Source organism: Hyperoodon ampullatus (genome assembly GCF_949752795.1).
Source record: "Hyperoodon ampullatus genome assembly, chromosome: 18".
In the NCBI taxonomy this organism is placed as follows: domain Eukaryota; kingdom Metazoa; phylum Chordata; class Mammalia; order Artiodactyla; family Ziphiidae; genus Hyperoodon; species Hyperoodon ampullatus.
In genome coordinates this window covers 5,078,195-5,091,084 of record NC_136931.1, presented here as the reverse complement: position 1 = coordinate 5,091,084, position 12,890 = coordinate 5,078,195, and the positions used below count along the sequence as shown (strand labels likewise).

At 48.3% G+C, this 12,890-nt stretch overlaps 1 protein-coding gene across 1 annotated transcript in view; it reads right to left on the bottom strand.

Moving 5' to 3' along the window:
- Positions 1 to 12,190, bottom strand: part of MBTPS1 (membrane bound transcription factor peptidase, site 1) — a gene marked incomplete at its 5' end in the record, with an annotated part of 37,496 nt that extends 25,306 nt beyond the window's left edge. Inside the window, 7 exons of the mRNA XM_079723704.1 lie at positions 3,473 to 3,540; positions 3,986 to 4,102; positions 5,684 to 5,793; positions 6,225 to 6,335; positions 7,932 to 8,135; positions 11,046 to 11,303; positions 12,022 to 12,190. Coding sequence (XP_079579830.1) covers positions 3,473 to 3,540; positions 3,986 to 4,102; positions 5,684 to 5,793; positions 6,225 to 6,335; positions 7,932 to 8,135; positions 11,046 to 11,303; positions 12,022 to 12,190 — 1,037 coding nt within the window. The remainder of the gene's footprint in view (positions 1 to 3,472; positions 3,541 to 3,985; positions 4,103 to 5,683; positions 5,794 to 6,224; positions 6,336 to 7,931; positions 8,136 to 11,045; positions 11,304 to 12,021) is intronic.
- Between the last annotated feature and the right edge of the window lie 700 nt (positions 12,191 to 12,890).

Sequence of the window (12,890 nt, the reverse complement as noted above, 5' to 3'; positions counted from 1 at the left end):
GCCCGCAGCAGGCTCTCCCGTGGCGAGGCGCGTGCGGCTGTGAGGGGCTGGCCCGGCACTGCCACCTCTGCCGGCCCGGTGGTCTCCCCACACCTGGGACGTCCTCTCCTCCTCTCGCCCTCTCCTCCCTGTCAACTTACCGCCCTCCGGCCCAAGACTCTCTTCTCCCCTCACTACTGCCAGGCGTGCAGGAGCCCCCTTCCTCCGAGCTTCACAAGACTGGCCACCACCAGCACCGTCACCTGCGTGCACGTCCGTACACCACCTCCCAACTGCTGCGAGCGCAGCCCCCCCCAGCTCGGTCCCCGGCTCCTCTGGGAAGGAACTGCAGCCACACACGTGAACCTGCCACCGTTAGAAAGTGAAAGTTCTCCCCCGGTCTCGGGCAGGTGTCCCCCTTCCTCGTGGGAACCGTGGGGACCACTCATCTCTCCGAAACCCCAGGCTCCTCAGCGGGAAGACGCGGATGCGTGTGAAAAAGCATGCGGTTCTTCCCAGCACTTCAAGGGCACTAGATCCGCAATGACACGCACATTTAAACTACGGAGTCAAGATGGAAGTCAAGATGAACTATTTGAAAGTATGAAACAACCGGTTATGGAACTGCACTTCCAAGCTTTATCTATTTCCGCTCCACCACCACAAAATGAACTCCTGAACCACAACTGAGTCCGAGCAGCTGACGCGACAGCAGCAGCAAGATACCACTGTTTCAACCACACGGGGCTGGTGTCGCCTCCTTCGCTTCCCCACCGCCAGCATGCTACCAGCTGGCTGCTCAGAAGCACCAACAGTGATGTGTTAATTGGCGGCCAGTAAAAGTTTACAGATTTCTAGGACAGCAAAGAGCAGAGATGAGGACAGAAGAGTCAGGGGCAGAATTTCCAGTGAAGTTGATACCAAAACCCACCACCTTCCCACCCTGCCTCTACCTGCCAATCCCTACACTCTACACCCTTAATATCAGGGGAAAGCATCAGAAGATCTTTGTTGGTGCTGAAAAGGGGGAAGTGCAGCTGCAGACTCCTTGGCACCATGAAATCTAAGCATCAAGGGTGCCAGACCCCAGAGAGCTCCCAGAAGGGGTACCCGTGGGGACGTGTCAGGCAGCACCACGCCTCCGATAAATAACTGGGCTCTTCAAGTGCATTACTGTCACCTGACCAGCCCTACCCGAGGCCCAGCAGTAAGCCACACCCGTTCAGGCTGTGCCACGGTGACCGCGTGCCACCCCCAGCCGACCCAGCAGTGGCGGACACCAGATGCTGTGGGGCTCTGTGGGCAGACACGAGTCTGACACCGGGGCTTCCTCTCCCGAGATCCCCCTGACCCACTAAGCACGAGCAGCTCCTTCATTAGAAGCCCTCAAGTGTGACCGCCCACAGAAGTCACAGGATTTCAGAAGAGTGACCAGTGTGTGCAAAGCAGTCAGGATGGCATGTGGAAGAGCTGGTGTGAACGGAAAGAAAGGCAGGCTTGGGGGAGGGGGGCGTCAGCAGCAGGATCTGGTGAGGGAGACCCGAGGAGGAGCCTGCCCTGAGGAAGAGTGCACGGCGGAGCGGGAAGTGAGGCGACGGCTGCAGAACCAGGCCCCCGTTTCCGTAAATAAGGTGTTACCGGGACGCAGCCACGCCCATTCGTCTACACGTCCATGCTGCCTTCACACTACAAGGGCAGGTGAGTAGGTGCAACATACCATGTGGCCCACAAAGACTCAACTAGTTACTATCTGATCCTTTACAGAAAATGTTTGCCAACTCGAGGCTAGACTCCAGGAAGACCTTGAAAACCAAGGAGAAAAGTTTAGATCTGATCAGGCAATAATGATCCACTGCAGATCCTTAGTTAAAGAAACTGCTAGACGATGTTTTAACAACAGAAACACAGAAAAAAGGAAGAGAAAGGAACAGCTGCCACTGGCAGAGGCTCGGTGTTCGTGGTGCTCTCCCTCGGCTGTCTCATTTCACCCTCATCCTCACAGCCACCAACCCGGGCGGGTGTCGCGCCCTCCAGAGCCAGGCGAGGGGGCCAGGGCTCAGAGAAGCAAAGGCCCCACAGCCCAAGGGCAGGGCAAACGTGCCTGGCTCCGACCCCGCACCCTCCCCGCCACCCCACGTCCCCCGTGCAGGGAGAGCTGGGCTGGGGAACTGACAGATAACCCGGGGATGCTGAGCTGCCGAGGGCTGGCCTGGAGCGGGGACGTCAGAAGTGGGGGGAGGGACAAAGGGAGAAGCGTTAGAAAGAGAAGACATGGAAACTGGGTGAGGTTACTAAGTAGCTGGTGCTCTTCGTGGCAGAACTATAGCTGGGACGTGTTTACGCCACTTACGCCTGTGAGTCACAACATACACGACTGAGGACCCAGCCAGATCCCCAACCCTGGAGCCCTACAAGGAGATGGGATCGCTGACAGAACAGCTCTCAGGCTGGAACCATGACTGCAAATGTGCACGGGTTTTGACCTACAGAATCATTAATTTCACAGAGTCCAGCCTAATCCCCACCCTGGATGAGCTCCGTCGGCGCTCAAGACGGCCTGCTCTGCCCCAGCAGCACGGCCAGGATGTCCCTGAAGACAGGGCGTGTGCTCCTGAAGGCACGAGCAAACAGCCACGCCAGGTGGCTCTCCTTCTGGATCAGGGCACGCCGAGGCAGGCTCTGTACGTTCTCTCCTTCCTCTGCAGGTACTTTAAGCCCTCTGCCACGGCCCTGAACCACGCACGTCCCGGGGGCCTGGTAAAGTGGGGTGACTGACATCCCACTGCGGAAGTGTTTCAGCACAAGAGGTTATTTATATACATTATCTACAGAATAAAAACTGGAGCTGTAAGCAGAAAGAAAACTGGGATCACTAACCAGACAAAAGCTCACTACTGCCTGTGATTCAGTGACTGATGTCCCGCATTCCAAGCCACTTTAATACACCATAACCCGGCACAAAGGGACATTTCTGTGACACTGTTCTCTGGTCCCTCCCTATCTGATCCTTCTCCTCAGTCCCCCAGACACTGTGTCTGTTATGCCACCCTGCACTTTCTCCTCATTTTAGTCTCCTTGTATCTGTACCTTATTTTTACTAAAAAGGCAGGCACCTCAACTTATTTACCTCTTTACCCCTGTGCCTTGTGCACAGTGGGTCTCAATAAATACTGCAGAATCCATTTATTTCTAACAGATTTACTTTCCTGATTGATTTTGGGGGTAAAAAGAGTAGAATAAAAACTTCAGGCCTCCAAATTGCTATTTCCAGCGAAGTTAAAAAAACAAAAACAAAATCGGCCTTGAGTTGGCAACTGCTGGAGTGAGTGGGCACATGAGATTCATTACAAAGTTTTTTTTGTATGTGCTGAAAATATCCACAATACAAAGTTTTAGACAGGTATAGCAAGATACAGAGACAGACGAACAACAGGTTTTCAGTTATTTCAAGGAAAAAAATACCTCTAAGGTTATTCCTATCAGGGGTACTTACCCATAAAGAGGCCCATCATTGCCAATAGCAGAAACCATGATGACGTTGTTAGCTGTTAATTCCCACACCTACAAAATTAACAAGCATTTCTTTATGAAAGTACACCACTCTTAATCAATATATAATTGTTCAAAAATAACCACAACTTGCAAAAACAGAACTAAAAAAAGAAGGGATCCCCCTGAAAGTGCAACACCAGGCCACTACAGACGTGGTATGGCTGGCAGTCAGAATGTCCAGAGACGACAGACTCCGGGACACAGATCCACGCACAGAGCAGACCCGGGCGTTCCAGGCACGCGCAGAAAAGACAGGCCGTGTGCTCAGATGAGAGGAAGCAACACAGCAGCCCGTGCTGCTTCCCACACAAGTCACCACGGTTCACATCCTCACAGAGTGGTCACCAGGTGGGCGACTAGCCACCAGCACACTAGACATGAAGCAAAGCGGGGCGCAAGGCAGAGCAGGGGTCGTCACCAAACGCCTCGTCCTCCGCACAGTGGCAGGACCCACCTTGTCGACGAACGGGTGGTCCATGAAGTCGGGGCCCCCGATGCTGAGGTTCAGCACGTCGATCCTCTTCAGGATGGCGTAGTTGAAGGCGTCCAGGAACCAGGACGTGTAGGAGACCTGGCCCGTTGTTAAAACAGCCCTTTAGGTGTTGCAGTGGAAGCCTCCAAATGCTAGATTCTCAGCAGCATGAAGTATTCACTTAAACTTCAGAAACAGAGCCCAAGAATGACAAATGCTCTGCGATGTAAACTACTACACCCAGAGCTTCCAATCCTTGGGGCTGGACTCTGGGGAGAGGCAAGGTTCCCAGGGTCCCGTCCCACCCGGTCTCACGTCCAGCGCCTTCCTGACCTCACAGCCTGCCTGCCCAGGGAAGACCTCAAACTTCTAGCTGCCCCTCTTATAAAAGGACTTGTCCTAAGACACATCTATTCAGTTAAGTGTTTCTAAATAGTTTAATGTATTTGCCTAATATTCTTTATTCCTAAATAGACTGAATAAATGGTATCAATGAAAGTTATTTCACAGAATTACTTCTGATAGTTATTATTTCTCTCATAGTTTCCTTACAAAAAAGTTAAATTACTTTGTGTATCACCGTTCACGTGTTTTATAAGATACAAAATTAAACTTAGAGTAAAAAACAATAGATGACAGAAAACAATAAAATAAGCGCTGGAGGGAATGAAAAGACTTTCAATCCAGAATTCTATATTCAGTGAAGATAGCTTTTTGAAAATAAAGATGAAATAAAGATATTTTCAGATAACTAAAGCTGGGAGAAATCATAGCTACCAGACTGCATTACAAGCAATACTAAAAGCATGTCTTCATGCTGAAAGGAAATTACGTGATATGGAAACTTAGATCTACAGGTAGAAATAAAGAGCACTGGAAATTGAAAATATGTGAATAAATACAAAATGTTAAAAAAAAACTTACAGTGGAAAAAGAATCAACATAATGATTAAGAATTATGTATTTTAAAGGCTTTTAAAAACAAAACAATATATTTATATTTGCTTGAATGTGCAAAAGAAATTCTAGGAGGAGTGGGTATGTGAAAAAAAGAAACTACCACATAGGGAACATGGGGAAGTAAGGTGAGAACCTGTCGGACGGGGACAGGGTTGGGAGAAGTATCCCTGTGCTGCCTTTTGATGTTTTTGAACTATGTATTACCTATGCAAAAATTAAATTTTAACAATTAATAAATACTAGGACCCTCCCTTTTTTCAGTAACGTTTCCAAATGCAGAGTGAGGGAACAAGCTTCTAAATCCACGTTACCCAACACGACACTGGGTGCTGGGCACAGAGGCTACCCTCAAGGCGGTCAGTCCAGCAGGGGCGGCAAACACACAAACATGGGGCTGTTCTCTCAAGCACAAGAAGCGTGCCTGAGACATGGTGGACAGGAACCCTGGGCCGGCCGGCGGGACAGGAGAAACGGGAGGTCAAGGAATGCCCTTGGAGCAGGGTCGTTGGGGTTCCCGTGAGGCCGACGAAGGGGGCGGGGGGAGGAGGGCGAAGCCGCCCCGCGGAGGGACGGGAGGGACAGCACGGCACACGGGGGACGCCAGCCGCAGCTCAGCATCGCAGACGGGTGCTGCTTTTAAACCAGCACGTTTTCTAGAGTTTTGACTTTTCACATTTTAATATCAACCCTTTACGTTTCAGGGGTCCACAAAACACCTACCTGGTTGTTGGTAAAGACCCTGAAAATATGAAGTTCTGCATCCGGAGCAAACCCCTGGCACTCCCTCATGCTGGCTATCACACCCGCCACGAACGTGCCGTGGCCCAGCCCTGTTGTCCAAAAGGAAAAAGGCACGAAACACAGCTGATACAACGTGTGCCAAGATGCAGCATTTCAAACGAGCTCATTCTCCGAGCCCGAGACACAGACTCCCCAGCACCTCTCCAGTGCCTCCACTCAGAGCCCAGGCCTCGCCAGCCCCACCGCGGGGTGCAGCCGCTCCTGCTCTCCCCCCAAAAAGGAGGTTCCCTTCCACCAGGCGTCACTCCCTCCTCACTCACCTCCCGACCTACTCTGAAAAGCTGCTGCCAAAAGACACAAAACAACTTGGGTCTGTCTGGATAACTGCTATACACAGACTGTTTAAGCATTTACACAGAAAAATACCCTCTCAGCTCAAAAAACGGAGGATGGGAGTGATGCAAAGCCCGCCCGTGACCAGAAAACACCCCCTCAGGTTCTCAGGACATCAACCACCCACCGTCATCCAGCGTTCGCTCGTTGGTCCAGTTCGTCCTCTCCTTCACGTTTTTGAAGTGGGGATGCTTCTCACTCAGCCCGGTGTCAAAAACGGCAACCCTTACGTTAGCACCTTATGCCAAAAAGAAAGCACAATCGTGTTTGAGAAATCATCGTTTATGAAATACATCCCTCTTTGGGACCCAGAGAGAATGACAGGTGATCCAGGGCCAAAGCCTGCCCAGAGGGCACACAGTATGCCAGGTGCTAAGGAGAGGAGGGGACAGCAGGGGAATACCATCACCTGCCGCTAAGTAAGACCTGGGGACACACAGAGAGTCCCTCCGGACGCCCCTCAACGTCACCAGCTCTGGGGGTGGGGGACCACCTCTCCCGATCCTCCACCAATGACCGGTTTTCCCCTCTGGGCAATTTTCTCCAAGTCTCCATCTCCTCGTCTCCTCAGAGAGGCCCACGGGGCTAAGGACGGCACAAAGCACTCACTTACGGGAGGGCAGGGCCGTTTCTACCCCCGACAAGGACTCAGGGCTGCTCACTAACGACAGCGACTCTGCAGAGAGGGGCTGCCCACCACACGCAGGGAAAACCACACTTTAAGGAAAACCACCGCATTACACACTTCTCTACGATAACAAGTCTACTTCAGATACTGGCCCAAAGCCATCTGTTCCGATGGGAAACATGACTCATGCTGTTAGATCAAGGAATTCTAGAAAACACGTAGAAAAAAATACAAGATACTCACTGAGAGGCTAACAGAAGTAACAAAGGTAGTGTCTTTTTGGTAGGAGGGTTGCATTTATGTATCAATACTACGTTAAGTAATCAATTACACTGAGATAACCAACAAAGTGTATTGTTTACTTTTTAAAAATGCAGACACAATACTGGAAACCAGCTGGTTTGGGGGGAAGGAAAAATGCTTTTCTGATGATTAGAGAACTTCTGTTTTGTGAAGTTTTCCCCCTAAAAAGATAAACCAAGAAGAGACAGTAATTTAATAAAATGTCAGCCCCCGGGTGTTAAGTCTGAGGCGCAGTAAGGCAAGGTCTTTGGTTCTCTAAGGTAACGGTCTCTAAGCCAAGGAGAAATGGAAAGACACTGAGACAAACTGTGAGGTATGAGGCGCCAGAAACATGGGCTGATATTTAGGGTCCAAACCTTCACATTAGTTAAAACAGGAATTTTCTGCCATGATGTATCAGCAAGAAAAAAATCTGATGGGTTGTGAGTTTTATTTCTCAGGATATGGTCGTTACTATTGTTTCCTGTTCTGAAACAAAAGGTAACAAGCTCGACAGTCAATCACTTAGCCATGCCGCACACGGGGCACCACACAGGAGGGACATGCTCGATTTCACGGGACTGCCCAAATCAAGGTAACTATCTCTGGATTTGATCTCATTCCCTGGGAAATTACAGAACTCTACTGGACTGCCAGTCAGCTCTGGCAGGAGCCGTGCTGTGTCTGTTCACATGTGTCAACAGGAAAGAAACACTCCACAGTCTACTCCTTGTAACCTCAGAAACAGTACAGGAAAATAAGACACAAAAAGTGAACAGGACTAAACAATGAGAAAAGCCACAGAAGCAGACGCCCCCACAACAGGAGCCAGAGACGAGGGGCAGCTGACTGCGTCCAGCTCAACCCGCAGAAGGACAGACCCGTGAGGCCCTGGAGGGGAGGCCCCCCGGCTGACAGGCCCACCTGTGTAGCCCATCTGCCACAGCACGTCGGCCTGCAGCGTCTGGGCGACCTGGCGCGGGATGGCCCTGAGCAGCCGTCTGCTCGAGTGTCTCCCGGTGGCGTGCCAGAAACCGGAGCCCAGGGAGAGGCTGGCCCTGCGCAGGGGGCGGGACGACTGCCACTTCTGGCTCCAGCGGGTCTCGTTGCAGGGCGCGGCGGGGTCAGCTGCAGCCACGAGAGAGAAAGATCAGAAACGCAGGGGACACGTACCTGTCAGGGAAACAGCCACTCCCCCAGTGCAAGGACTCCCATCTGAAATCCCTTCTGCAGGGTGGTGATATTCCCTCCCCTCAGCCAGAAGGAGCTTCTCCACGCGGCTAGAGTCAGGGGATATTACTTAGCCATCACGTTATTCCCGAATAGTTCGTTATTCCTGAATAGTTCTTTACCTGGAATTTTCTAACCGATGTAAGGCAGGGAAAGACTGATAAGAGAATCATTTCTGAAGAAATAAAGTCAACTATGATACTAAAACCGAAGAAATGCCTGGTTTTTCATCAGCCACTATTCCCACTGAACCAGAAGTGTGTGTGTGCTGGGTGGGGAGGGCGGAGTATAAGAAAATGTGCACTAAGCGATGGTGACGCTTCACCGTTTACAGTGTGATCCCAGGACACCTCGCTCTGACCTTTTCCTACTGTGACCTGCCCAACGTCCTCAGCGTGCGTATCTGCTAGAACGTCACCCTTGAAAAAGCAAAACAGAGGACTCGGGGGATTGCTGGGGGTGATGGAACTGTCTTGTATCTTGATTTTGCTGGTGGGCACCTGACTGCACACTTTTACCAAGACTCGCCAAACTGTGCACTAAAAAAGCATGGATTTTACTATCTGTAAATACTTTTTTTTTTAGTGGAAGAAAAAAGTAGAAGAAATACCACAGGGTTGTCCCTTTACCTTTCAAAAACCATGCTATAATGAAGAAAAAAACCATATTTCAAATCCGTTTCTAAAGGGTAAATCTGTAATACCACTGAGGTTCTGTTTCTAAAGCCAATTACTTGAGCTTTCCTTCCGGTCTCACCAGGCTACACCCATGAAAGTACAGGGACCGGGAAAAATATACAGTCATGTCAATTCCATTAAGTAATTATTTGCACAGTGCAACTGAAATTATTCTATACTGAACCTCCCATGTTGATTCTGTTCCTTCGGTCAACAGCCTGGGCACTAATTGAAGGACAATATTCGAACAAAGGATGGGTCTGCTGTGCTCTCCTTTCAGCAGACGGGACTGCAACCAAAGGACTGCATTCAACTCTGGCTTCACTCGTTAAGAGAAAACAGGAAGTATTCAAGGAAAAGCAATTAAAGTGGTGGGGGGACTTGAGGCCAGGTCATACTAGAGGAACCCCTGGAAGAACTGGATATTTTTATTATCCTGGAGAGAAGGAGCTGTTAAGGACACCAGGATAGCCCTGAAATACCCTGCAGTGCTGTCTGGTGGAACTCAGGTTAGCTCTGTCTTATGGCCCATGGAGAGACCAGGGATGGGATCCAGAGTGTGACAGGTTCCAACCCAAAATAAAGCAAAGCCTTCGAACAACAGAGCCACAGAAAAAATGAACTTTTTTTTTTTTTGGCCATGCCGCGTGGTATTCGGGATGTTAGTTCCCCGACCAGGGATTGAACCCGGGCCCCAGCAGTAAAAGTATGGAGTCCTAACCACTGGACCGCCAGGGAATTCCAAAAAAATGAACATTTAATGTCTTCTCACAACAGCCTAAGAAATCTGCTAAGCTCTCTTCACACGCACTACTTCCTTTTACCTTTGTAAGAACTCTGAGGTAGGTGGTATTATCTCCATTTTCTGGATGAGAAGCACTGAAGCTTAAAGAAGACTTGCTTACCACAGAAGGTCATGGCTAACAAGAAGGAGATACAGACTATTTCCTTACGGGCTGTCGAGCACAGCATCTGACAACCATGGTGGAGAGGATACAGAAGGGAACCCCAACCATGAGCCCCTACGCTTCCTGTGCTAAAACCAGCCCTTCTATGTTTCCTAAAATATTCTGCAGCTCTTTAAGATTAAAAAATTAAAAAGGCACAATTTATATAATTTGGCTAACTGTACAAGTTTTGGTTTGCTTTTATCTTCCTGGATTGCTCTGAGATTATTGCTTTTCAAAGAGAAGAAGCACCACGAAACGTGGACTAGCAGAGAGACAGCTCTGCAAAGTCAGACACCTGAATTCCACAGCTGACGCTCGAACTGGCTGTCACAGGATGCAAATTAGTCAGGCTTGTCCCCTGGGTGTTTTTGAAACCTCAGAGGCTCTCAGGCCTAGTATATGACAGACAAAAAAAGAAAAGCAAAATCTTCTTTTTCCACCTAATGAAAGAAATGACAATAAACGGTAATGGAACTAGCAATTTGTTGCCCCAGTTTATGTCAAATGGGGGAAAAAAACCCTTTCCTTTGGTAATACATTTGCTTTGGAAAATATTATGCAATAATATGCAACTTGTCATCTGAGGATAAACTTATCCCGACAGGCGCGAGTTGTAAGGACTAGGAGAGTAAGCCCTGGAGCTGAAAGGGACTCAGCAAACTCCTTCCATCCCTGCACCTGCCAGCTCCCAGCTTAAACAAGCCCAGGGAGGCGCGACGGTACGCGGTCAGGAGGGTCTGAGAAAAGCAAAATGAAACCCAAGGAAGATGGGTTTTGCGAGATGCCTTCAAAAATAAAAACACGCGCTGAAAGAAGCAACATGCAAATAAAAAGGAGACTCAAAGACACCGTCTTCATTTCAGAGTGTGAAGGGGCGTCAGGGCCTCAAAGCCTGCACGCTTTGAGAGGAACCTGGTGAAAATCACTTCCCACACGACAGAGATAAACATCACCCTCTACTGCAAACTTTCATTATTTGTTTCTATCAGAAGCACGAAGTCTCTTTTTGGTTTTTTAAATTCCTGCCAGGAAAATGTTCACGACTGACGAAACTAGATGGAGGGACAGGAATGTTCTCTGTGCTGCTTTTCAAATTCTGCCACGTGTGAAAGCGCATATCCTCCCTCTATTCCCAGCGCAGCAGAGATGGATACAGACCAGCCCAAGGTCACAGTACTCACACTCCGTATACTTGAGGGAACGAAAGACTTTCCGTTGGGGTGTTACCCGTTTGATGTTTGGATGATCTTCAAGTGTTAGCAGCCCCGCTTTCTGTTTTTCTTTTATCTGAATCACCTCAAAATCACTAGGGTAGTCACTGGATGGATTGTTTCGAGGGATAATTCTCCAGTTGTCGATTGCACTGCTCTTCAGGGCGCTTGAAATAAATGAATTTCTAGCTTTGGCTGTAAAGTACCCATTGAAAGCCACGATATACTCTGCAATCAATGACCACAAAATAAAAGTGAGAATTTACGTACCTATATTATCACATAAGATTATACTTAATCTAAAACTTCCCTGGTAAAAGAAAGCTTACATATCATAAAACCTAGTAGAAAGAGGAGTAAACAAACAGACTAGTTTAAACACCCTGGATGGCAGTTTCCAGAGCTTTGAGTTAAAACGATGTGGATGAACCCCACTGATCACAGGACACATCACTTAGAATCAGATACCTGAGCTATTTTTCAAAAACCAAACATTAACAGAAATTTGAGTGTATGGCAGAGAAAGGCATGCAAGGTTTTCAAACAGGAAGAAGGAATTCAGAGAAGCGAAGGCTCAGTTTTATTTCACTGAAAACAGTAACAAAATGCAGAGCAGATTATATAAGACTAATTGCTTAGTTATCCACAACTGGTCACATAAACTTTCAGCCCCTCCAAAGTCCCCACCCTCACCAGCTACAATGACATCTGTTCCATGGAATCCAGTTTTAGGGAAATAATTCAGAATGTCAATTTCCCTCCTTAATATAAGCTAATTATACTGGAAAAACAAACTTCAGCAGAATTAATATCCAAACACTACGCACTCAGCCCATTCGAAATTTATTGCTTTTGGCAAAAGCTAATGTTTACAATAAATCTGAAAAAAAAAAAAACCACATCGGGGGTGGGGGGAAGTCCCTAACATTTAAAATAATATCATTACCATATTCCACAACTGTTGAGGAGAACTCCACCTTCAAGGTCAGGTGGGAACAGCCAGGGCATGGGGCCTTTTCAAAAGATTTCTTTTCCAGTCTGTCACCCAGATGTTTCTTCCCACAGAGCAAAACCACCAGCAGAAGCAGCCAGATGTGGACAAGCTTCATGGTCATGAGTGAATATGGTCATAAAATCGCATAAATTCAAATCGCACTTTTTTCTTCCTTGATTATAAGTTAATTTTTGTTTCGGCTAAAAGCTGAAACATTACTGATCAGCCATTTTACAGTCTAGTCCAAGGTAAATAAAAGTTAAATTTCATGGCCTTTTGTGGTTTGGCCTGAAAAGAGGCTTTCATTTCTTTCGTCGTTTCTTCTCCATCTTGGGCCTCGGGCTTCGCTCACTCTGGCCCAGACACCCGAGTCCTACGCTCCATCTGCACCACAGAACCAAAGTCCAACGGGGATGAGGGATCACTCCGTGAGCCAGTCTACAAAACAAAGCAAGCGCACAGACACATCAGCAGTGCACCGACAGAGCCGGGGAGGGTTAGTGATCGCTGCAATTTAGATAAGAGGGTCAAAAGACACACCAGCTACAAGACAAAATAAATGTATGACACAACCATGGAACATCTTATTATTTCACTTTTATTTAGTTACTCCTCACTTCTTTCAGGGGGAAAAAAAAGTTTTAAGACAGCTTCAAAAATAAAATAGGATAAAATAAATGAGAAAAATAAGGATGACAAGTAACCCCGGGAGTATTAAGCACACTGGCCCTGAGCACCCCGGCACCACGGAGCAGGAGGAACCATGACCCTTCGCCTATGGTCCTTACTACGTCTCTATTTCAGACGCTGTATTTTCCTAT